A 27,431-nucleotide genomic window follows, 5' to 3' on the forward strand; every position below is an offset into this window, starting at 1 on the left:
TAAAGCTCCGAGTGGATTCGGGCTTACGGTAGTGTTGTTGCGGTGGGAGGTTCGAGGATGAAAATCTGGTGTTGTCAAACTTCCTCTTCCCGCTGCTCGGGTTGCTGTTGCTGTTGTTGTCATGACTCGGGTTGTCACGGGCTTTAACGGTCGAACCCCTAGGTGGTAACGCACCTTGGGTCACAGCCTGATCCGTCAGTTTGTGAGCTAAACGGATCGCTTGTTGGATCGTGGCTGGTCTGGAAGACGTCACCATGCCCTGAATATGCGGTGCTAACCCATCAATGTACATTTCGATCCTCTTGCTCGACGGATCCACCATCCGCGGACACATCACAGCCAACTTGTGAGAACGAGTAGTGTAGGCTTCAATTTCCGAGCCCACCATCTTCAGTGACTATAACTTTGAAATCTCTTCTCTCGGACAGTACCCCTCTCGCATCATGCTTTTGAACTCCTCCCAGTTCATCGCGTTAGCCAGTTCCAATCCAAGGATCTGCACATTTGTACATCGTCTGTGGACACCTCTGAGTGTGCCTCTGGCTCAGCCGGTTCTTCCTCCGGTTCCTCTTTGGGTTCCTCCTCGGGATCTTCCTCGGGATCTTCTTCAGGCTCCTCTTCGGGATCTTCTTCAGGTTCGGCCTCAGGCTCCGCCTCAGGCTCGGCTGCGTTCTGAGCAAGTTGCATTTGTAAGACATCGCAACGCTCTATAGCTATCTCGGTTCGGGTCCTTGCTTCTTGGAGTTGCTCTTGCAAGTCTATCATCTCAGCTTGCATCTTCATAATAACTTTCATCTGTTGATCACTAGTCTCTTGCATTTCCTTCATTGCCGCTGCCATGCGGGCAATCTCCTCCTTAGTCTCGGTTCCGTCTTTTAACAGTCCGGAAACGTTCGCTCTCGTATAGCGCATGTAACCCACATCACGCTCCAAACATGAAACAACAGCTGCGAGAACTCGCTCTACAGGTTCGGTTATGGGTGGTAGGGTGTTGGGGTAAGCAGGGTGGTTCGGGTGAGGTAACGGGGGAACTTGTTCGCGATAGACCATACGCCTGATCATGTTAGGGTACCAATCCCAGCTAATGTCGTTTTCGTATATGCCTCCGGATAGGCGGTACCTCTTCGGTGCGGGAGTTTCGAGTTCCGGGACTACTCGGGGTGGCGATGCGGTAGGTAACTGCGGTTCCTTCCCGTGAGCATGCGTCATCGAATCGGATGATGATAAGGGTGGCGTCGACATTCCTACAGGTAAGCCGTGTATGCGCGCGCGTATGAGTGAAAGAGGTAAAGAGGTAGGATAACAAAGACTACACAAATCTATGCAGTGCGTATCATTGTGGACTATGTCCACCCTCAAACCTTCACGTACCAACAACTTAACCGAATGGTTAGGTTTCTTGGGTACACGACTGCTGATTATTTCAGCTTTGTGATGGAAGCCCCGATCATCTGGATTGGGTTGGACGGAATAGAGGAATTTAAGGTTGTGTCCCTTTATGGGGCATTCCATATTGAGGTGAATCTTCACCTCCAAAGGCTTAAAAACTCCACCTATACCTCGGACGGCATGTGTGAGAGGATCATGCCCTCTCGGACTCCAGAAGTTGATAATCCAATGGATGTAGATTCAGATATGGAATCTGATGCTAGGATTTAGTTTTTTGTATTTAGTTCTTTTATATTAATGTAATGTAATTATTATATTTTGGTATTAACTATAAATGTTATTATTATGTTTTGGTTTAAGCGCATTGGATGTAGTTTTTTTTAATTAACTTTAAAATAGATGTTAGTGTGAGTGAATAACAAAATAGATGTTACAATATATAGGCCTAAAATTTAATTTTTGGAGTTGAGACAGTAATTTAATGTAGTTAAGTTGATTTGTAGCCTATCTAGTAAGATATAGTTTATTTAAAGCGTACTACAAGCGTGAAGTATAGTTTTTTTTTTAATTTTAATTAACTTGAATGTTGCCTATCAATACATAAAAAAAATATTTCCAAGATTTTTGACAGGTAGTAGGTATAAATGTAATTAATTTCCAAAATTAATTAGTTTGTGAGTGTTTTCAAAGCGTGTGGAAACCATTCTGACAGGTAGTATGCAGTTATACACAAAGAACCAACTATAAAACAACAGAGACTTTAATGACTGCAATAAAACTGCTGACTGAAATTTATTAGGCTTATATATATGATATGTGAATTCCAAACTTGGCCAAGCAGAAAACATCTAAGGTTTCCATAGATCTTAAACTTTTCAAAGATATATCTTAAATTGTGATAAAACCCCTTCCAAAACTTGATGCCATCACCAGATCTTAAATTAGGTTACTGGTGATGGCATTGAGTTTGGAAGGGTTTTTTCAAAACTGAATTTTATTAGTTCAAAGGCTTCTTTAAAGTCTAAGACCCACAGATGCTTTGGTCAAAGATCTGAGTGTAGAGGGTACAATTTGGGTATGTAGGTAAGTGAAAAGAAGGGCATAATGGTCTTTTTTTATAAAATGAGTTGATATTGTTTTGCAGAAAAACCAGCTGTTGAAAAGTATGTTAAAACATAACAAAATAGAGGTTGTGCAAGAAACAAAACCATCAGACGAGAAATGATGACTGTCACCGATGGCCGGTTTGGGCAGTTTCGTGGTTTCCAACCGAACCATGAACACCCTAGACAACATGATGCATTTTTGGGCTTTCTTTGTATTATGGTTTCATTGTTAATAATTTCTTGGTAAAAAAACTGTGAATGACTTTTGTTAATGTAACTTTGATATAGCACGAGTCAGTTATGAGTGTAATGACTTTATTGATCTTACTATGATACACTACAAGTCAATTGTGACTTTTATCAATGTAACATGATGTATGTTTGAACTTGACACCAATTGACCAAAATAGCAAGAAGATGAAATGAATTCAACAAACCGGCCTGTATAAGTAGTAATAGTATTAAAAACAACCAATATTTCTTTAGTTTGAATAAAATAAGTACAAAGTAAAGAATGGTGATATCATGTATTACAACTGAATTTAAACATTATTTACATCTAACTAGCCGAACGAACACAACTGCTGGGTCGACAACCCCGACATCGGTGTTAATCTCCATTACAAATAGATGTAGGCTTTTTCCCAGGCCTCCAGTAATCATCCGGGGACTCATTACGAAGCAGTTGATTTGGTTGTACAAGTGACAATGTATTACCCTCATGAGGGAAAGTTACCGTACTAAATTACTCATCGACCTCGACATACGAAGGCCTATAATTCTTGGGTGGAGTCATGAGGTCAACATGCTTTTTTCTATCCAGCTGATCTTGAACATAAAACACCTGGCGTGCTTGCAAGGCCAATATGAACGGATAATCCTTGTGGCCAAATTTGTTTAGGTCGACCGACGTGTAACCAAGAATATCATGTTTGATATGTTTACGGTCAACTCATCGGCTGTAACACCCCGTAACCGCAGCGGAAACGTAAACGGGATGCGACAGACACCTCTGATATCAACCACATTGTTTATAAAGAAAACCGAATGCATTAATATACTTCAAAATTACATTATCTCATCTTTCATTACCGTCTAGGTGATACACACATTATACAATACGGTTCATAATTCTATCTGCTATAATGTATCCTAACGTCCAGCACGCAAACCTTACACACATCAAGCACTTAGCACGTAATCAATCACTTTATCTTAGTTGTACCTGAAAAGCATGTGAGAAAACGGATCAACTACGAATAGTTGGTGAGTTTCACAATTCGAGTAAACCATGATAAATCATTATCATAAAATAATATTATTATCGATGTAATTATGCTGAGCCCACAAGTGAGAACTCTGTTAATCCCAAAACATATCGATTAACCTCCGGGAACTCTGTTACCCCAGAATACTTCCAATAACCTCTGGGAACTCTGTTACCCCAGAAACACATTTAATAACCTCTGGGAACTCTGTTACCCCAGAAACACATTTAATAACCTCTGGAACTCGGTTACCCCAGAACACATTTAATAACCTCTGGGAACTCGGTTACCCCAGAACACATTTAATAACCTCTGGGAACTCGGTTACCCCAGAACACTGTTTCGGGCCTTACACTGTTAGCAACTCAGACAATTACCATCTTAATTCATTACCGTACGATTCCCGTACAATAAACATTATATAAATACGTTCATTTCCATGCGATCAGCATGTACTTAAACACTTTGATAAAAACATGCTTTCCGCCCGGGAAAATATTTAAAACAGTTCAGAAAAAGGGGCTCGTGAAAACTCACCTTAGCACATGCAAGCAGGTAACAACAATCATTATCAATTAACACGTCCAATCTGTAATATGATCCCTACGATCGTTATTATACAATTATTGGTTATATAATCTTTAACCTTATCAATCGGTACATCTGGGGACACTGTTAACCCAGTACTGTACCTGAAATACTTCTCCGGACTCAGATTGTGATATCGTTTAGAGTTCCATGGTCACAATTACTATTAGTCGTTTTTCTCGATTTGCGTGCCTAGCACGGTTATCCGTTTTTATGTTTCAAAAATGAGTTTGGTCACACACGACCCGAAAATAGTGGTTGACTGATAATTTAATTAAAGATGTGAAATTATAGCTCGGTTTAGACGTTCCGATTGGCCGCGGGACTCGTTTCCGTCTTTGGCGTACCGAAAACCGTTAAAATCGGTTAAAAATACCCAAATCATCCGACTTATTTTCGATGATTCATTTTTACTTGTTTAACTCAATTATATGAAAATAGTCCATTTTTAAGGTTTTTATACACCAGTCAGCTCGCTTAAGCGAACTTCACCGGTTTACGCGTTTTAACTTTAAAAGTTTGATAATTAGCACGATTAATTATCCGTTTACTCTCGGATCTTGAAATTTTGCCCAAATCACTTTTTAACAGTGGGTAATTTTATAAAAATATTTCCAGAATTAATTCTTATATTTAAAATTTATCTATCTATTTTTAAACACCATTTAAACACTAAATATGTCGTAAATACCAAACGATCTTAGAAAAATCCCAAATTTTTCCTGGATGTCCCCTGCCATCCGAATAGTCCCCTGTAATTTTTCCAGAACCAAAATCTTCTTTTACATCCCCTTTTTACCAAAACCGAGCTAGAAATCCCTAGAACTCGTTTAACCGAAAAGCCTACTTAGACTTCTCCAACGGACCTCAAATTTTGGGTGTGACTTGTACATGATATGAAAAGATTTTCTGCAATTTTCTAGAATTTTTCATGATATTTAACTATTTTTCACCATTTTTGGCCAAAACCGAGCATTAAATTCACCAAATATTCATCCTTTATTCAAAAATTACCAAAAATTCACAGAACTCATATTTTCATGTGTAGAACATCCCTGAAAAATTTCATGACCTAACTCTAAACGACCAACAATCTGTCCAAAAACACAAACACCCACATAAACCGAATATACCTTTCGTTTTCCGCCACTACAAGCTACAAACTCGTCTTTCCGCCTTATCTACCACTAAACACAGAGCCTACAAACAACATACCACAATACCAAGCAAGTTACACTCACGATCAAGCCATTTCTTTCATGGTTACGGTTATGATACCAAAACAAAGATTTAACCGTAAAAGTTCGTTTTTGATTCGTTTAACTCATTTCTTGGACCAAGATCCTTTGTATAACCCGTATACATCACTTGATCATGCAAGAATCGGTTCCATCTCGGTTTTTCACCCTTTTTCACTTGGAAACCTCATTTTCTTGAAAGAAAACTCAAGAAACGAAGATAAACACGTATATATCACGATCATTACCTCGTTATTCTTGCTAGAATTGTCGGTTTTTGGATTATGAACTTGAGAGGAATGAAGAATGTTGAGTTGGGTTTGTGAAAAAAGAAAATGAAATGTGTTTTGTGGAGATGGAGTCCGATCGGACTAAAGGGATGGATGGGGTGGGTCCCACAAGTCCATTTTTGGCCACTTATTTGGATATCCGCAATCCGGATAATGTTTTGGATAATCTGGTTCAGTTCGTTTCTCAGTTAACCGTTTAATTCGGCTTACAACGAGGCCAAAACGGTCGTTTTTCGGCTTAAAAATAAAATTTATATAAAACTACTTTAAAAAACTTAAACCATGACATTTATTGACTTAAAACGTCATATTATTAGTTATTACGCATCTTTTTCGGCTTGATCGATCGTCTCTTGCTCGGTTTGGTATTAAAGGTTTCGTTTAACGTACCGACGTACTATTAAATCGAAATCCTTTTTCTGTGCTTTAATCCACTTATCCCGAAGCTTTAATACTTCGTAACATCACCAAATATCATATATCTCGTCTATAATTGAACCCTCGATTCATTCGGGTTTCAATAACTATCGATCGTTTGATCGCATATTCAATACGGTGAATTATATATTCACGTACAATCAATACAATGAACCATGTATTCTCGTATAATTACCATGGTAACTCATGTATCCGACATTACATATAACGTAACTAACGTCCTTCGGTTAGGGTATACCTGGTTTCGTCGGAATCGTTACATCGGCACATGAAGACCGGAATTCTTTTAGTATGATAAATAGGACCCATATCTCTTGAAAAACCCCAAAATAAAAGTTTTGTCCATACGTCACCACGTCTTTTTTGATGTGCATGTCATCCGCCTCTACACCAACCCCGCTATTTTGGTAAACTCTACCATCATGAGATTTTGTACGAAATTCAAAACCGTTGATGTCGTATGAGTCGTATTTGTACACGTTGCAGTATGCTCCGTGTGCAATCCACTTTACGGTTTCCGATATAGAACATAGGGAGCCCGCTAGCTCTCTTTTAACCTGAATTTCATTACAATGATTAGATTCTTCACCAACATTGCAGAAACTATAAATGATTTTTAAAAATTATAGAAGACTTAATAAATTGATCTACCTTGTCGCGTAACCAGTCACCAAACTTTAAAGTATGCTCCTTCTCCAGCAATGCTTTTCGTTTACCAGGCATTTGGTTTTTCAAAGAGGTCTTGTGTTGTTTGCAAGTAGGAGTATAATATATTGTGAATAAATATATATATATATATATATATATATATATATATATATATAATTTAGAGTATATATGTTAGTAATATTTACTCGATATACGACGCTATTTCAGGCGTATTTTTAGATTTAACAAAGTGTGGTTTACGATTTAATAAGCGTATCACAAGCGTTTTTAACAAAGTGTTTTTTGTTTTTACTATTTGTTTTAAGATACTCAATAATTACAATTATTTAAAAGTATTCATACAAAAGGCACCATTACAATACATCCCATGAAACAAAAGAAGAGAGAAACAAAAGAAAAGTGAATAACAAAATAGATGTTACAAGAAACTATAAAAGTATAGCATTTAAAAATTAACCAACCAACATTCAAAACAATAAACTAAAATATGTATCAATACAACCATCTAAACATGAAAATAACAAATGTTCCAAAAATCACAAATGTCACCAAATCACAAATGTTTCCCAAAGTCACCAAATCACGAATGTTCCAAAAATCACCAAACACAACGCGCATTCTTGCACTAATCAACTTTTGAAACTAACAAAGTACCTTAATTGATGTCATATTCAAATATGCACTTATCACCAATCTGTAATTCATTTTCCTCCTTGAAAATTTTCCATTTTGGTAAACAATATCTGAATTTCAGTTCCGACACTTCACCATGAAGTTTCATTTTTTTACGACCTTCGGGATTGACCAAAGTGATTAGCATTCCATCATAGGCATCAATCTTGGTAGCAATGTGACACGGAAGACGTTGTGAAAGGCAAATTTCAAATATATTATAAAGTTGAGATGATATTGTTAAAACTTAAACGAATATACTTGTAAATAAAAAAGAAATTTAAAAATTCAATTTACCAATTTCTTGGTGACGTTTATGTGGAACACGATTTTAGAGTCATAATTTTGCTCTTCAAGATATATTGGGTTTTGGGAGGAACTACCTTGATTGCTTAATTAATAGTTGAGAAACAGCTGATCTGGACCAGGAAGGATAAATTCTATACCATCTTCATGAAAGACATTAATATGAAATGTAATATCTGATATGATTTCAAACACAACAAACGAACCACCTTTCAAGTTGGTTTGTTTAAAAACCTCAATCCATCCACCCTCTAGCCTACAACCCATTCCATCCCAAAGACATGCAACTTTAAACATAAATCTATATGGAGCAATAAGCTCGAAAAGCAAATTCATTTGATTTTCACCAAATTCTTGAATCACGTAACACTCAGAGTAATCCTGTTAAACATGTTAATTAATAGACATTTGAATTTGGAAACAATCATTAAAAACATAAATTAAAACTTACCAAGTAATGGACGTGTCGGTTTCTGACTGGAATACATATCATAGTACCGGATTGATCATTTACGTTTCTTTTGAAAGTAAACATATTCAACATAGATACTGACTTAAGCTCAAAAACAACATATGTTCCGGCTTCTATACAACATTCTCTGATTAATTCAGTCCAACCGGTTCCAAAATAAAAGTCATCAAATACTTTATTATAACTATAGAAAATGTTCTACCACTTTGATCATAAATCAAACAACAGCCGGTATTCTATTTCATGTCAGCAAACATTGGTTGAACAACTTTAGGAATGAGCTATAAGTAACACAAAAAATGTTCTTAGAATGTATATGTTGCAAAACTGTAAAGTGTTTCATAAAAAAAATTTGTTGATAACATTAACATGCCATCCTATTCATGGAATCGCTGTCGATATCTACCATGAACTTAACTCATTATTGAGACGTGGCATTTTTATGTTAGACGAGTCTGTATGTTCAGAACAAATTAACCAGGATAAGCGATGTCTACGAATATGATTGACTACATAAATCACAGTAAATACGAATTACATTAACTTCTTACCAGAAAGCGAAGTTAGAAAATTAGCACTCGATTTAGGGTTATGAAGTTAGGAAATGGGTTTTATCAATGGTTTGAAATTGTAAGATTGAGATTGGTTTGAATTTTTATTTTAAAATTGAGATTGGTTTGAATTTTTATTTTATTTTTCTATTTTTTTCTACACATTTAATTATATATATATATATATTGGTTTTTGTTTTATAACTTATTATATTTAACTTTTTTAAAAAATAGTATAAAAACATAGTCTTACTTAGTTTTTTTTATGAACATTCCGGCATAAATTTCGTTAAAAATTGAATTCGTTTAAAAAATCGTATTTTTTAAATAAAATTAAAATTTTATCCATTATTGAACTATCTTATCTTAAGCATTAGTAAGATTTTCTGGATAAGATTTACAACTTCGTAATAGAGAAGCTCAAAACATTCTAGTGTTATCATATCATAATGAATAAGTGTGTAGTTTTGTATCATTATCATCTTCTAGGTTATCATCATCACTATATGTGTTATGATGATGATGAACAGCATAAAGTTATAATCATTATCATCATGTGTTATAGTGGTTATCATCATCATAATTATCGATCACCATCACCATGAAATGGCATCATCATCAGACGTGCGGGTAATCAACGTGGTCATTGTATAGGCTATCGTAGTCGGCGTCGATCATACGGGTAACATATATCTCGTTATCAGTGTCATCATCATCGTCAACAGCATCATCAACACCAACATATATATGACCTATTGCCATGTATGGGATGTAGTCAGCATCGAATGGGTTACCGTAAACAAAACGCCCAATATTAGCGATCACTGTCGGCACCATCTTATGAATTGTTGTCGTAATCAAACGACATCATCTGTACGGCTACCATTAGTATGACCATTTTATACGTTATCATGGTCGTCGTCGATCATACGGGTTACATGTCATTACACATCGGTGTCACCATCATCAACATATATATATATATATGCGCGCGCGCACGCGTCTGTGTGGCGTATTGTCATATAGGTACCTATAATTGATCATCATCATATATATGTGTGATCATCATCATAGACGTCATGATCATCGTACGAGCTATAGTGGTCATCGTATGGGTTAGCGTAAACAAAACGCACCATATAGGTTAGCATCATCATTATGATAATCACCACCAACCCAGGTTGTCATATCCATGTATTCATGTGGGTATCATTATATTAGCTTCGTCGTCGTCATAATTGGGCCAATCATCATGGTCATCATACGGGATAGCACCGTCATCGTCTCATGGATTACAAATCTTCAAACACCCTAGGGGTGTTCAAAATTTGATTCGAATTCGAAACATTCAAAATTCGACTCGATTCGAATTCGATTCAATTCGTATTCTAGTATAGTAATCGAATACGAATTCATGATTCAAATTCGAGTTTCAAATATGAATAGAATCGAATTTAGAATATGGGATGTAATACGAATACGAATACGAATAGAATAATCCAACTTTTAAACGAATACGAATCGAATACGAATACCAGCAAAAAATAAATTATTCGAATTATTCGATTCGATTAACTTGAAAATTAGTTATTCGATTCGATGGACACCCCTAATCATACTACACACCACCTACTGCCACCATCTACTGCCCTCATTCGCCACAACCACTGCAACCAACCACAACGACCTCCAGCACCAACCACTAACCACACACCACAAACCACCCACCACCACCACCCACCACACCTCCGCCATCACCACCACCCACCACACCATCGCCACCACCATCACCGACCTCTGCCACCACCACCCAACACCCACCACCACCACACATCCGCCACCATGAACCACCACACCTCCGCCACCGTCCACCACCATCATGACCACCTGAACCCACCACCACCACTAATATTATATATTTTTTTATAATGTACAATAATCCCTAACCGTACGATTAAAATTTAAAAGCACGCGCATCAGCTTCTTTTAAAAGGGTCAAATCATTAATCCCCAACGGCTATAATTATTCCCAAAATTCAACTGTGAAGCACATCCTCGTAAGTTAATATTCCTTAAAACTGTCTACGATTCGTTTCTACTATGAAGCACAAGGTCGAAGCACAAGCATCAGTAATTGGGAAGAAGAAGCACAACTACAAACATAAGGAGAAAATGAAGAACCCTAACTCATCTACTTCTGGAACGGAACCAAGGACGAAGCACAAGCAGGATAGGTCTCGGAATAAAGATGGAACAGGTGTTAATTTATGATTTTTTTAGCGTTTTAGGTTTAATTATTCTTAAAATGTAACCGCTGTGAATTTAAGCATCAGTAATTGAGTTTTGCAAAGCATTTGTTTAAAGCATCTTATGTAAAGCTACCATCATGTATTAAAGCGTTTTATAAGCTTGTTGTTGTTGTAATACATATCTTTGTTTTTTTAAAAGCTATGTGTAATATTAAAGCATGTTATAAGCGTATGCTAAGCGTGTTATGGCTTTGGTATGGGAATTATCAATCTGATGTTTGAGAAGCGTTTTCTGTTTACTTGTGATTCGTGTTGTTATCCCCTACCCCCATGTTTTATTGTATGTATGTGATTCAGTTGTTGAACAAAACAAGACTGATAAAGCATGTGGTGAAAAAGGAAGACTAAACGAGAAGAGAGATGAAAATACAGATAAAAGGAAGAATAAAAAAGTTGCTCCGGTGGTGAAAAAGGTGAAAACAAAACATGTTGTGGAAGCAGACTCTGATTCAGACCTTAACACAAAAATCGACAGGTTGTTGTCAAAGCGGAAATAGGTGGAACACAACACCTCTGACCCGGACTTTCAACGTCCAAAAAGAAAGCCATTAAAGAAAAGAAGCCAGCCGAGAGGACATCAAGAAAACCTTTTGTTGAATTTGTAGACAAAAAATTGAAGAATAGGTGTGTACCTTATAATATTGTTGATACAATGAAGGCAATGACCCTACCCAAAAAACTTGTCTAGAAGAAATGGGTTTCGGGTCAATGTTAAGATTTCAAGTAACCCAAACTCGAACAACTTTGGGATATTGGTTGCTCATTAACTATAATAACCGTTTAAATGAATTGAACATTGGGAGCGGTGTTATTAAGATAACACCACAAAAAGTACATGAAGTGTTTGGGATACCGATGGGTAAGATTCCTGTTTTAGACAAGAGTAGACCAATCTAAGATTGGAGAAAGATGTTACTACAGATTTGTTCAAAAATCAATTCCCGACTCGAGAGAGAATAAATATAAAGCATGTGAGAGAGAAACTGACCGCGGATCAAGGAGTTGGTGAACTGTATAAGATAATTTCCTTGTGTTGTTCAACACCTGTATATGATTTATGACAAAATCAACAACAGTCAGTCAACGATTCATCACCGCAATTGATAAAACCTCAGATATTCTAAATATGGACCGGTGCAGCTATGTTATTGAAAACTTGAAAATGATAAATTCAGACCGGAGAGATATCAACGCTCAATACAACGGTCCAATCACCTTCCTTGTGATGCTTTACACGCATGAATACCTGATAAAATATGGTCCATTTGGGACTCCCGTCACAACGCCAACAGTCAACTACATAACAACAACTAATCTTAATAAGATGGAAAAATACTTGTATAATAAGATGGAAGAAGAAGATGGAAATGGTGAAGATGAGGTTGCTGCTGTTGTTGCTGTGACATTTAGTGTTGACGGGAAGGGGATTGATGCGACTGCTGCTGGTCATGCTGCTGTGACCGTTAGTGCTACCGGGAAGGGACTTGATGAGACTGCTGATGCGGCTGTTGCTGATACTGCTGCTGTGACAGTTAGTGCTGCCAGGAAGGAACTTGATGAGACTGTTGCTGCGGCGGCTGCTTACTGCTCCTGTGACAATTAGTGCTGCCGGGAAGGTGCTTGATGAGACTGCATGTGGTGGTACATATGATGATGCATCTGCCGGTAAGCCTGGAGTTGAAGAAAACACTACAGCTGAGGAGAAACAAGAACATGGTGAGAAACTTGCTATTTACTTCTAAAAAACTCTCATAACTCTTATTTCTATATGTATTTCATGTAATGCAACGTTTATATAACAACATTATATATAATTGTAAGACCCTGAAATTTGGGAGTCCTACAGTTGGTAATCATTTCTAACATATCCAAAAATAAAGGTTAAACTGGTTTTTTAAATCCAATATTTCATTACAGAGTATTCTTGCAGCGGAAATTTCAACAAAACATTCAAACATTATTTATTTTTAAGACAAGAAAAAGTCATCCATGGTTGTCTTAATCATTAAAAATAAACATGGGCTTCGACTAGAACTGTCTCGAGATCACGGGTAGTCTTAAGCAGTAATCCCATCCACGTGCAACCTGAAAAATCATTCTAACATACATTGAAAGTCAGCTTGAGCTGAGTGAGTTCATGTTTTAATCATCAAAATATTTAAAGACCAACCAGGGTGTTTAACTTACGACTTTCATAATGATATATAAATAACATCATAATAATACATAAATAACATCCATAAATCAATAAATAAACTTTCCTCAGTCAAGCACGTAACACGGGTCATATTCCATCAAGTCCAAAACACAAAGTTAAGGACTCGAATAACCTTCACCCCAAGGACAGATAAACTGTTAGGGGATTTACATTCATTCGCCCCAAGAACAGTACTTCCTGTCCTGGAACACATTCACCTTAACCCCAACAAGGAAATCAAAGAATTTTTTACATTCACATTTGATCTGGTCACGGCTTAACAAAAACATTCACGTGGTGGCCACACACACACATACACAGACAACAACATCAAACATACAAACTTACAAGCATAGATAGTAAAAATAACATAACTATGCAATATCATTCAAATGCTTCAAAAGGGTAAAATCGTCATAAAACGTGTATGCTAGCCCGAAACTTAAAACAGTTAAAAAAAGGCATCATGAAACTCACCTGAAACGAACCACGCAAATATCACAACCAAATCCTCTAGCTAACCACTCACAGATCAAACTCCTGAAACGAATTACACAACATTCACTAACTAGATCGCGTCGACTCGATTATTCTACGAGATAACCTAATGGGCTTGAATTGCCCATGTCCTCACCCAACATTCATATTCCATTTACATCAGCCCAGAGTCATTGAATTACCCAAAACTCCCTTTACAATAAAACAACACCAACGATTCCCAAACTATGCCCGTTTTACGTTAAACGAGTCGAATTCGTGCGTTAACGAACCGATTAACCAACCACCAACCAAACCAGCCCCATTTGGATATAATTTGACATCCTTACATCATACCCATTAATATTTAACTACCTGAGTTGATAGGGTTTGAAATCTCATCAATTTCCACATTAATTAACAATTAACTGATTTTACGCGCTCTTCCAAAACGATTAAGGTATCATCAACCAAACCAGCCCATAAGACCAAAAAAATAATTTTCCTACTGTTCAAATACTAACATGAGACTCCTCAAACTGATCGGGTCGACCATCCTTTCACTCAACACCCGAAACACAACAATTACCGATTTCGACACTCAAGAACCCTAGAAATCGGTTTTTAACAATAGACCTATCAAACCAACTCCAATGATCACGAAATTTTAGTATGATATACTAGACATACCTGGGAAACTTTTGACACCAAAATCTCCAAATTTTGACCTCGGGAAGCGGGTCAATTGAAAGATGTCCGGTTCTGGCCCTAGATTGAAAACCGAAGCAGTTGATCATCAAGGAGGCCACATATGAATGAAACGAGATTATGTGAGATTAGTGCACACCTTAGTTGACCTCCCAAAGCTTGGAATCGATTTTATTCAATAAAAAACAAAGAGAAGTGGGGGCTTCTTGCTGCCGATCGGAAAAAGACAACGGAGGGGAGGGCTTAGGGTTTTTTTTTATATCAAAGTTTAACAACTGGCCCCTACACTTGAAATATGTCTTCCTTGCTCCGAAACTAGAATACATTAACTTATAAAAATTACCAAGAGGCCCTTGGACACACAAACGAACCCGGAATTTATTTCACAACTCTACAACGGGAGACATTCAGCTTATGAGAAATTTGGGATGTTACAATAATAAAAAACAGATGGTCAAAGTGCATCTGAAACAGATAATGCCGATCAAACAGCTGAACAAGATTTGGATGATTATGTAAGCGTTTATTTAACTTTAAGTTTGCAAATGCCATTGGGAACACACACCTAGGAGCTGGTTGACTATTATTTAACTCTGGCTGGGATAAGTTGAAAATGTTTTTTAATTAACAATAACTATATTTTCTTTATACAGTCTTGGAATAAGGCAATGGATAACAAGTTGAAGAAATTTGATAAAATTTGCTCAGAGATCAACGAGTTGGTCCGTCAAGAAAAGGACAGACATCCACCAAATCACAATATCTTTGCTAGATGTTGTGAATGTGAAAACCGATTCACTAATAACGTGGTCCCTAAACACAAGAAACTGACACCATAAAACCCTTATCACTCATTAATTTAGGTGAGAAAAAAATTATAATTTCTTCTTTCAAGTTTCTCTTTCCCATTTCAAAACTATTTTTGTTTAAGTTGAAAGATCCCAATACTTATACAGCTGCAACAATAGATTCAGTTGATTCAGATATTGGTGTTGGTGGTCCAGTGGCTGCTCAAAAAGGTATTTGGGCTAAATTAATTATAAGTATAGTTAAAACGCTCATAAAACGCTTATGCTGTTATTTTAAACTTATTACATCTATGTTATGTTGTTAATTCAGATGTTGGTGTTGGTGGTCCAGTGGCTGCTAAAAAAGGTATCTCGACTAAATTAATTATAATTATAATTAAAACACTCATAAAACGCTTATGCTGTTATTTTAAACTTATTATATCTGTGTGATACAGTTGATTCAGATGTTGGTGTTGGTGTTGGTGATCCAGTGGCTACTCAAAAAGGTATATGTACCAGCTTAATCATAATCACAGTTAAAAACACTCATAAAACGCTTAGACTGTTATTTTGAACATATTACATCTTTGGCTGTCGTAAAAAATGATGTAGGTGATGCAGGTTAAGAAAACAATGTCTCATGCACAGATATTGATAAATTTTTTAATACAGTGGTTGGTGGGCTAAAGACGGTATTTAACTATAAATAAAAAACAAAAGGGGTTGAAGGTATTTTATTATAGTTGCAATTATTTTCAGTCAAATTTAAAATGAGTTGTTTTATGTTTGACACTTGACACCGGATTGTCAACTAGTGATAACCTCATTACACTGAAATCTCCATATCTTATGAGAGAGGTTGACGTATCCACTAGTGTCACAGAAGATGAATAAATAATTTCAGAGTATATATATTTTTTGTCTTGAAGACATTTGGGAGGAGGTATACAAGTCCACTCACACAGAATCGTTCAAGGCGATCTTTGAAAGCTACTGTCCTGGCATTTATATAACCACCAATGCAGTGGATGCATTCATCGAACTAATGAACTATGAAGAAAAGAAAAAATCTGCAACATCATCGTTCAGATTCTTTGCTTCAAGCACTGTGCAGGTACAAATTAATCTACTTTCTTTGTACTATTATCAAACGCTCAATAAACGCTTAATCATCTGCATTTTAATTATTATACATACAAGTGACCATTGTGTTGAGTCAAGGGGTTACACAGATAAAGAAAGACTATGTTGAGTCAAGGGGTTACACAGATAAAGAAAGACTGGATGTGTTTTCAGACAACGTCGAAAAACAAATGGCAATTTTTGGAATCATATCACTTAAGGAGGTGGCTATAGTGCTCGTGCCAATTCTACATCACGATCATTTCTTTGTTGTTACCTTCAATCTTCAAACAGAAGTGATAGAATTACCTGACAAGAGTGCAAATAAAGAAATACCAGCTGATGCAAAGTTTAAAAGCTTAGAAGACAAATTAAAGAAATTGGAGAGAATTTTGAAGAAAGATACGGAAAGACTCCGGTAAACATATACCTTTAACCCAAAAAACATACATACCTGTTATAAAAATTGTCAAAATACTTAAATTACTTTCTATTTTGTTTAGAGAAACGTCTTTTGCATGTATCTTAATACAACCAAACACCCCATTACTCAGCAAATCCAAGTAGCAACAATCAATAGATTGAAGATGACATGGAGAACAATAAATAATGGAATAGATTGTGGTATTTTTGCTATGAGACACATGGAGAAATATGATGGGAAGAGACCATGGGGGTGTAATTTTGGCAAGGAAGACCTTAAACAACAAAAACAGCTAAATAGGTTGAGGTTAAAGTATTTGTGCAAAATCCTCCTCTCGGATGTAAATCAAATTAGAAATACTCTTATCAAGAAAGCACAGGTATTCCATGAAAATAACAACACTACTTTAACCGAAGAAGAGTTGATTCCTGAACTTAAGAAAAGGCAACAAAAAATTTAAATGATTTCAAAACTAATTGCTATATACTTTAAGATACTTGTTAGATATGGAGATCTTTAGTTTTCGGTTACCACTTTGTAATGTTACATGTTGAATCAATGTTTTAACACAAACATAAAAATTTTATTATTACCAAAGCACACATACAAACATACCATCACAAACATACAAATTTTATTATTACTAATCTCTGAGTGACATAAGAAACTTCAACTTCAATTCCATTGAGCAATTCAGTGCAAGATTTCCTTGCCCAAACGTTTTTACTGGTCAAGCTCTCTCTGTCCTACATCAACCATAAACAAAACATCAAGATCTCGGATAGTACTAGCGGGCATTCGAGTAAGAACTTTTGCAATGACATCCCTCGCATCCAAGTTGTTGCTAGTCTTTACAAATTCTTCAGTAAGAGTTTCCGGACAAGCTTTATCTGCCTCGATTTGATCCTCAATTTGCCTCCTGAGGACATCCTCGTAGGATGTGGATGATGACGAGCAATCCATTATTAACTAAAAAAAAAAATTAAAATTATGTAGGTATATGAGCTTTACAAATGTGGTGTAGTATATATAACCAAAAGGCTCATGGACCAAACAATTAATATGTAAGCAAATAGTAACTCTGCAATAAAAAAACAAAAGGGTGTCTCATATGTTTTTTTATACTAGAGATTAATTAGATTTATATCACCTGCCAAAATTAGGAAAAATATTTCTATATTATACACTTGTCAAAATTAATTTAGGAACATAATTACATCTATACCTACTCAGCTGTCAAAAATCTTGGAAAAATATTTATGTAATGATAACCTACATTCAAGTTAATTAAAATTTAAAAAACCTGCTGCTCACGCTTGTATTACGCTTTAATTAAACTATATCTTACTAGATAGGCTACAAAACTTAACTACATTAAATTATTGTCTCAACTACCAAAAATTAAATTTTAGGTCTATATATTGTAACATCTAATTTGTTATTCAACCACACTAACATTTTCAAAAAGATAATAAAACTGTATTCTTGTGACAAAACCGTGAAGAACATGGTGAAAGCAATGATGAATATTGAGGAGAAAGGCGACACTTTGTTGAAGACAGTGGAAGAGATTAGGGCTAGACTCACATTTGAAAAATCAAAGACCGTCGACTCATGTAAACTCATGTTGATGGAACCAGACAAAATCAAAGGCTGTTGATTATCTGAAACAACATGCTACGACTCAGTGTGTGGGACTCTAACTACGGTGTCAACCAACATGAGTTTTAAGGAGATGGGTCGGAGACTGTGGACAAGGCGGAGTGATGGTGATGCTAGCTTCTCTCTTCTTGTTTTTTATGATGTATTGTAATTAATGGTACTTTTTGTATGACATCTGTTGATGAATGGTAATTATGGATTATCTTAAAATGTTTTTTTGAATCATCTAATGGCTATCTCTTTCTTTGTTAAAAACACTTGTGATATGCTTATTAAATCGTAAACAACATTTTGTTAAATCTAAAAATAAAACAAAAAACACTTTGTAAACGATTAGGTTAAAATATGTTATATATTTGTTCAAACGAGTCTATTACGCTTGTAACACGCTAATGTACAAAACCATATATAAATATCCTAATCCTCTAGTAACACGCTTATCCCCTTTAATTTATATTCAAAACCATCTACTGTCAAAGTGTCTATTTTTAGCCACAGGTTCTCTAGCATAGAAACTATGCCAATAATCTATTGGTTTTTAACTAAAAGGGAGGCAAAACTCAAAAATCTCCAAATTGGCTCCAAATATTCAAAAACTCCAAATTATTTAACACTCCAAAAATCAAATTACACTCTAAATTATTAAAAAACTTTTCCACTCCACAAATCAGACAACACTGAAGGCTACTCTAGAAAAAACAATCGAAGATGAAGCTTATAGATCAAACAATCGAAGAAGAACATGTTTTATACTCCGATGATGAACCCAACGACGATGACGGCGCTCAATCAGACGACACTACGACACTGAAGGCTACTCCAGCGACGAAGCCAACGACGATGATATAGCGACGATGGCGATCGAACCCATCAACAGTTTGGCTACTCCGAAAAACCTACAAGGGGTTGACGAGGTTACCTAAGCTACGTACCGATTATGAAAACTCTGGTGGTGTCAGACTGGCAGTGGAGTTTGATAATCTGGGTAGGTTCACTGGCCAAACCAGATCAAAGTTTGCAAGTTTTTTATGGGATGTTGTAAGGGAAATAGTTGGCTTGAGACATTTAAGTTGGAGGGATGTCACAAAGGAGCTTAAAGATAAACTGTGGGAACAAATAACGGTTATTCTTAATTTTTATTTGTGCATTTTATATTTTGAGAAGTAATTTACCTTTACTGTATTATATTATGCAGAAATATTTTGAGATTGAGGCGTGTCACGGGCCTTTTGTGATGAATCGGCTCGGACACCTTCCTTGGAATTTCCGAAGAAAAGTGTATGCCAAATACATTATGCCGAACATCGGTAAATCTCTAAAGCTGAAGGCGATACCCAAGGGACACAGGACGATGATCAGGAAAGAAGTCTGGATCGCTTCGTTGAGTACACACTATCAGAGAAGGTTTAAATCCTCTACACTATCAGAGAAGTTTATGTTTTTTTTTAAATATAATTAAATGTGTGGTTGAAGAAACACTAGGCTTCAACAAAGGGAGCTCGATCAAAGAATGTTTTTGATCAACCCATGGGACGAGGGGGGTTATACCTACCTTCGAGAGAAACTGGTAATCACCTCACTCTCTAGTTCAATGATTTGTTGGTTATGTGTCTAATGCCTTCTCTTGAATATTTTACAAGGTCAAAAAGAAGGAAATTGAACCGCATGAGATCCCCGGCCGTGCATTAATATTGATGAAAGCAATCAAGGACAAATAAGGAGCATACAAGAATGCTATTGATGAAGGCGTGGTATCCAAATTAGTATGTTTTAGAATTAAACTTTTTGAATCATGTTAAAGTCAATTCAAACAAACGTCTGTCTAACTTGTCTCAACAATTGATTCTTGTACATAAGCATGTTACTAGCGTATTATAATATTTATATATGTTTTTGTACATAAGCGTGTTACAAGCGTAATAGATGGCCATTTCTATATGAAGGTTTAGTAGTGTTTCTACAAGAAGGTCGTTGATGGAGAAAAATGACTGGTAAAAGACTTTTTGGAGTGTGGAAGTTGTGGTTGATTTGCTTGAAAATACTTAATGGCTTAAATAGCCAGCTGATTACACAAGATAGTAGACATTGACACATGATTGGAAAGAAGCTTCACATGGAATTGTCTCTCTTTATCGAAAAGACCCAAAATAATTTGAATGGCATTTATGAACCCGAACGACCTGTTACAATATATATCCAACAGGAAATACCTTATGGTCCCTGTCTGATGTTAGATGCCAAATCTTTAATAGGCAGTACATTCCGCATTATAACCAAATAACCTATAATGAATTTTTTCTGTGGTTCAAATGTGATCTGTTTAAAGCTAAGATTTCACATTTTGGTAAACCTGCCGTAGCAATTTGTTAAAAGTCAGCTGACATGGTTACAACAAAAAGGACACATTGACCTTAATTATAAATATATTAGGAGTATCTACGTTATTAGGATAAGGATAGATAATTAAGAGACAGTTCTGTTAAATTTCAGCACAATAACCTATGACTATAGAAATCGGCAACATAAAAATATATATATAATATTCGATAGTGTGTGTTTTATCCGTTTATGATTTGTGTCTGCGTAGACCTAGAAATAATCTTTCAGTACCTTTAACGCGTAACACATACACTCGTGAATCCAGGTACAAGAAATTCGACGATCATAGAAGCAGACATGTTGAATTTCTTTGAAATAAAGACTTAATTAGTTGTATAATCAGGTTTAGAATAACGGTTGAGATTGAAAATTATCAATGACTAGCTATGAACCGTAATGCCAATAGTGACAAAAGGTATACGGGTTTCGCGAGCCCAGGCTAATTAGTTCACATAACCCGCACAACCTGTTTATCGTTTTTAACCGTGTATTGCATTTTACGTAAAACATATGTATAGCGGGTCGAAGCGTTCCAGCTAACAAAGCATTTCTAATTTGAACTTAGGCTATCCAAGCCTGAACTCCAACTCAATCGAATTCCACATTGTTTGTGATGCACCAATGAATCGTTGTGGTTGCCGAACCAAACACAACGAATGAAAGTGTAATTGATTTCAATTGCATGACTAATATGTGTATCGTACCTTTACCACATGACTCTTTCCCTTTGTTTCAATCATTTTTTTCAATAAAAAACAGATCCTTAAGTAATGATATACACATCTATCCGGTTTTGTATATACATTTGGTTAAAATTCAGCCTACAAAAATTTAAGAACGTGAAATATGTATTTCATCCAAATGGTCATTGCTTATAGAATAAGTTATATGTAGTTCAATAAACTTGAGGTTGCTCCAAATTTGTATTTCATAAAAAATTGTTACGATCTCTATTTACAAATATGTGTAAGATCCTAGTTGATGTTCTTTACAAAAATGTTATATGATAAATAAAGCATCACAAGGCACCGAAACGTGATGCTAGATAAGCAAATACGTCTTCACTACATGGAATGGTTAGCCCACCCATTGGATGGTCGTACTCAAACTGTTCCTCCGCCAGTTGCAGTAGTTCTTGAAATTCTGGCCGGCTTAAGAGTGATACGCGAACCAGAAATCGTCTTTTCTCTTGTTCACCGACATAAACAGCAAAATATCCTTTGGGAATGTCCATGGGTGTTGCTGCACTCCTTCCATTTAAGAATGATCGTCTCAGAATCTGTTTTGCTTGCGTGATCCGTGGCATAAAGATGGCCATTTCTATATGAAGGTTTAGTAGTGTTTCTACAAGAAGGTCGTTGATGGAGAAAAATGACTCGGTAAAAGAGTTTTTGGAGTATGGAAGTTGTGGTTGATTTGCTTTGAAATACTGAATGGCTTAAATAGCCAGCTGGTTGCACAAGATAGTAGACATTGACACATGATTGGAAAGAAGCTTCACATGGAATTGTCTCTCTTTATCCAAAAGACCCAAAATAATTTGAATGACATTTATGAACCCGAACGACCTGTTACAATATATATCCAACAGGAAATCCCTTATGGTCCCTGTCTGATGTTAGATGCCTAATCTTTAATATGTAGGACATTCCGCATTATAACCGAATAACCTATAATGAATTTTTTGTGTGGTTCAAATGTGACCTGTTTAAGGCTAGGATTTCACATTTTGGCAAACCTGTCGTAGCAATTTGTTAAAACTCAGCTGACATGGTTACAACATAACGGACCCATTGACCTTAATTATAAATATATTAGGAGTATCTACGTTATTAGGATAAGGACTGATAATTAAGAGACAGTTCTGTTAAATTTCAGCACAATAACCTCTGACTATGGAAATCGGCAACGTAAATATATATATATATATATATATATATATATATATATATATACTCTATAGGGTGTGTTTTATACGCTTATGATTTGTGTCTGCGTAGACCTAGAATTAATCTTTCGGTACCTTTAACGCGTAACACATACACTCGTGAATCCAGGTACAAGAAATTCGACGATCATAGAAGCAGACATGGTGAATTTCTTTGAAATAATGACTTAATTAGTTGTATAATCAGGTTTAGAATAACGGTTGAGATTGAAAATTATCAATGACTAGCTATGAACCGTAATGCCAATAGTGACAAAAGGTATACGGGTTTCGCGAGCCCAGGCTAATTAATTTACATAACCCACACAACCTGTTTTTCGTTTTTAACCGTGTATTGCGGTTTACGTAAAACATATGTATTGCGGGTCGATGCGTTCCAGCTAACCAAGCATTTATAATTTGAACTTAGGCTATCCAAGCCTGAACTCCAACTCAATCGAATTCCACATTGTTTGTGATGCACCAATGAATCGTTGTGGTTGCTGAACCAAACACAACGAATGAAAGTGTAATTGATTTCAATTGCATGACAAATATGTGTATTGTACCTTTACCGCATGACTCTTTCCCTTTGTTTCAATCATTTTTTTCAATAAAAGACAGATCCTTAAGTAATAATATACACATTTATCCGGTTTTGTATATACATTTGGTTAAAATTCAGCCTACAAAAATTAAAGAACGTGAAATATTTATTTCATACAAATGGTCATTGCTTATAGAATAAGTTATATGTAGTTCAATAAATTTGAGGTTGCTCCAAATTTGAATTTCACAAAAAATTGTTACGAATCTCTATTTACAAATTATTGTAAGATCCTAGTTGATGTTCTTTACAAAAATGTTATATGATAAACAAAGCATCACAAGGCACCGCAACGTGATGCTAGATCAGCAAATACGTCTTCACTACATGGAACGTTTAGCCCACCCATTGGATGGTCGTACTCAAACTGTTCCTCCGCCAGTTGCAGTAGTTCTTGAAATTCTGGCCGGCTTAAGAGTGATACGCGAACCAAAATCGTCTTTTCTCTTGTTCGCCGACATAAACAGCAAAATATCCTTTGGGAATGTCCATGGGTGTTGCTGCACTCCTTCCATTTGAGAATGATCGTCTCAGAATCTGTTTTGCTTGCGTGATCCGTGGCATAAAGATGGCCATTTCTATCTGAAGGTTTTGTAGTGTTTCTACAAGAAGGTCGTTGATGGAGAAAAATGACTCGGTAAAAGACTTTTTGGAGTATGGAAGTTGTGGTTGATTTGCTTTGAAATACTGAATGGCTTAAATAGCCAGCTGGTTGCACAAGATAGTAGACATTGACACATGATTGGAAAGAAGCTTCACATGGAATTGTCTCTCTTTATCGAAAAGACCCAAAATAATTTGAATGACATTTATGAACCCGAACGACCTGTTACAATATATATCCAACAGGAAATCCCTTATGGTCCCTGTCTGATGTTAGATGCCTAATCTTTAATATGTAGGACATTCCGCATTATAACCAAATCACCTCTAATGAATTTTTTGTGTGGTTCAAATGTGACCTGTTTAAAGAAATGGGAACCGGGCCTGTGCCTTGAAAAAATAGAACCAAATATCATTCCCCTTTGGGTGACTGCTCACAATATTCCCCTGGAATTGTGGACGGACACGGGTATATGTAAAATAATGAGCGGGATGGGCTACCCGTTACTTATGGACCAAGTTACAGAATCTAGGTGTTCGGCCCAATCTGGAAAAATGGGATTTGCCCGTATGCTTGTTGATGTTAAAGCCGAATGTAGTCTTCCCAGTGAGATAGAAGTTGAATTCCCTCCCACTCATAGTAGACCAGCTCGTGTTGGTACTATTAATGTTTTTTATCACTGGAAACCTTTAGTTTGTAGTCACTGCAATGTTTTTGGGCACTCGTTTAAGCAGTGTGTAGTTCGGCCAAAATCAGCTGAAGAGGTGGAAGAGGCTGCAGCAAAGGCTAAATCAGGTTCTAACCAGCTCCCCCAGGTAGACAATCCGAATTCAAACAATGATGGTTACAAAACAGTAACTCGGAGACAAAAGGGTAAAAAGGGTAATAATGGAATAAAGCAACTAAATGCGGGGAAACAACGTAATGTCGGGGATACTAAAAACAGAGAAGCTGTGGCAGCAGGTAAGAAACCGGTTCAAAGTGATGGTGCAAACACTAGTAGTGATCCTCTGATCCAGAGAAAGATGAGTGAACTCCATAACTCTTTTATTACAAGTAAGACTGCTAGCCAGTCGGCTAGTAGGAAACCTCAATACACTCCAAAGCCAAACCCGTTGGTGACTAATCAGCATAGTATCAAACCGAAACCGTTTACCCCAGCCCATCCAGTGCATACATCTAATAAATTCTATGTTTTAAATGACTTGTCTGCTGATCTGTTAATGAAAGGGAAGGACATGTCTGATCATGTTATGACAGACAGTGGCGGACCCAAGATTTTTTGTCAATGGGTCCCAATTTTTTCGGTTTACAAAATTTTTCGGGTCGGTCGTTATTCGGGTCGGGTCGAGGTGAGGAACATAATAAAACACGGAACTATGGTGTCATTGGAAACGAGTAAGTAGAAAGAATCTAAATTAGAAACTAGATGAAACATACACTTTTAATTCATACCCGAAAAACATGAACGTAATCTATATATATGGTCTTACATAATTTTGACCAAAACATGAAAAAATAACTCTAACACAAATAAATGATTAATTATAATATACATACACAAGGTAAATAATAAAAGAATATGCAAAATCCATGTTAACATTATATATGTTGCATGGTGATAATAACTATATGAGAGAAACTAACAAAAAGCACAAATACCCTAACCGAATAACTAAGACTAGGATATTAAAAAAACAACAAAAAATGAGTATGGTGGGGCTTGAGCCTACAACCTCTCACAAGTAAAACAAGAGACTTTCCACTGTACCAGTTCAATCCTAATAGTATGGGTTCCAAGTATTAATTTTTATGGGGTCCTTACAAAATTTAATATACCGTCTCTAAGTAATTTTTAAAAAACATCGGTGTTCCGGGACCCGATCGGACCTATGTGGGTCCGCCCCTGATGACAGAGTCTGAAATAAATGATACAGGTGGTAATAGTAACGATAATCTTATTGATGCTACTGAGGGCCAATCAATGGAAAGTGACGATGAGTCTATTGATTTTGGCATAACCGATGGTCAAAAGGGAGCCATTTTAAGTAGCCTCACAAAGTTTGGAGCAGTTAAAGCCTCTGACCAAAGTGGTTGGGAACAAGGAGAATGGGACTTTTTTAGGCACCATTGTAAAACCCGTGATCTAGACCCTGATTTTGTTATTGAAGATGTTGACCAAGGTATGTCGGGGACAGCCCGTTTTATCATGGATCAAGCGAAAATTGGAGCCAGTGGCAGTTCAGAGTTCGTGGCCACCCCCACCCCCAAATCTGGTTAAATGGTGCTAAAAATCACAGCTTGGAATATTCGGGGGCTGTCAAATGTCTCTAACCAAAATGAAATGATGAGGCATCTTTCTTTGGGGAACTATAATGTTTGTGGTGCTATTGAAACCCACCTCTCTCAGAAAAAGCTTACCAAAACTTGTGCTCGTGTTTTTGGAAACAGGTTATGGGATTCAAATGCTGGTGTGTGTCGGGGTGGGTGTCGTATTATTGTTAGTTGGGATCCAAACACAGTGAATCTTATGGTTGTTGATAGACATCCTCAAGCGCTCCACTGTTTTATTGACCCGATTAACGGATTAAAAGGTTTCTATTGTTCTTTTGTCTATGCTCATCATAGGATGGTCCCGAGACGGGAATGTTGGATGTCTCTGTGCCGCCATAAATTTGCTGTCCAAGACCACCCGTGGGTCCTTATTGGTGACTTCAATGCCATTATTGATCCACAGGAACGATCTTCGGGAGGCTCTTGTATCACCAAAAGTATGTCTGAGGCCAGGGAATGTTTTAATGAGGTGGAAATTGAGGATATCTGTATGTCTGGTCTGAAACACACTTGGAACCAGAGCCCGGGTAATCCTAATGGCCTCCTCAAAAAGTTGGACTGGGCCATGTCAAATGAGAAGTTTGTGTCTGTTTTTCCTTTAACCAATGCCACTTTCCTTCCTTTCCTAAAATCTGACCATTGCCCTGTTGTTATCACCCTCCCGGAGGTTCCGAACCCTAAACCCAAGCCCTTTAAATTTCCCAATTATATTGTGACCAAAACGGAATTCTTACCTGTTGTTAAAAGTTTTTGGGATCGTCCCATCCATGGCTATGCTATGTTTGCTGTTGTGACCCACTTGAAAATGTTGAAGGATATTAGGAAACTAAATTTTGATCAAGGAAACTTGTTCACTAAGGTTGTTAAGCTAAAATCCGAGCTGGAAAGCATTCAAACTGACAT

At 36.6% G+C, this 27,431-nt stretch overlaps 1 protein-coding gene across 1 annotated transcript; it reads right to left on the bottom strand.

Moving 5' to 3' along the window:
- Positions 1-22,024: 22,024 nt before the first annotated feature.
- LOC143557864 (auxin-induced protein 15A-like) lies at positions 22,025-22,929 on the bottom strand. Its single transcript, XM_077046833.1, has one exon. The coding sequence runs from the start codon at positions 22,372-22,374 to the stop codon at positions 22,075-22,077; it is 300 nt and encodes a 99-aa protein (XP_076902948.1). The 5' UTR covers positions 22,375-22,929; the 3' UTR covers positions 22,025-22,074.
- Positions 22,930-27,431: the final 4,502 nt, after the last annotated feature.

Source organism: Bidens hawaiensis, unplaced genomic scaffold (genome assembly GCF_021521415.1).
Source record: "Bidens hawaiensis isolate Kalapana, Puna unplaced genomic scaffold, B.hawaiensis_p1.1 tig00019208_1, whole genome shotgun sequence".
In the NCBI taxonomy this organism is placed as follows: domain Eukaryota; kingdom Viridiplantae; phylum Streptophyta; class Magnoliopsida; order Asterales; family Asteraceae; genus Bidens; species Bidens hawaiensis.

What these genes read in the sequence shown, in the direction of transcription:
- LOC143557864 (XM_077046833.1), bottom strand. Translation starts at nt 22,374, where the DNA reads ATGGCCATCTTTATGCCACGGATCACGCAAGCAAAACAGATTCTGAGA.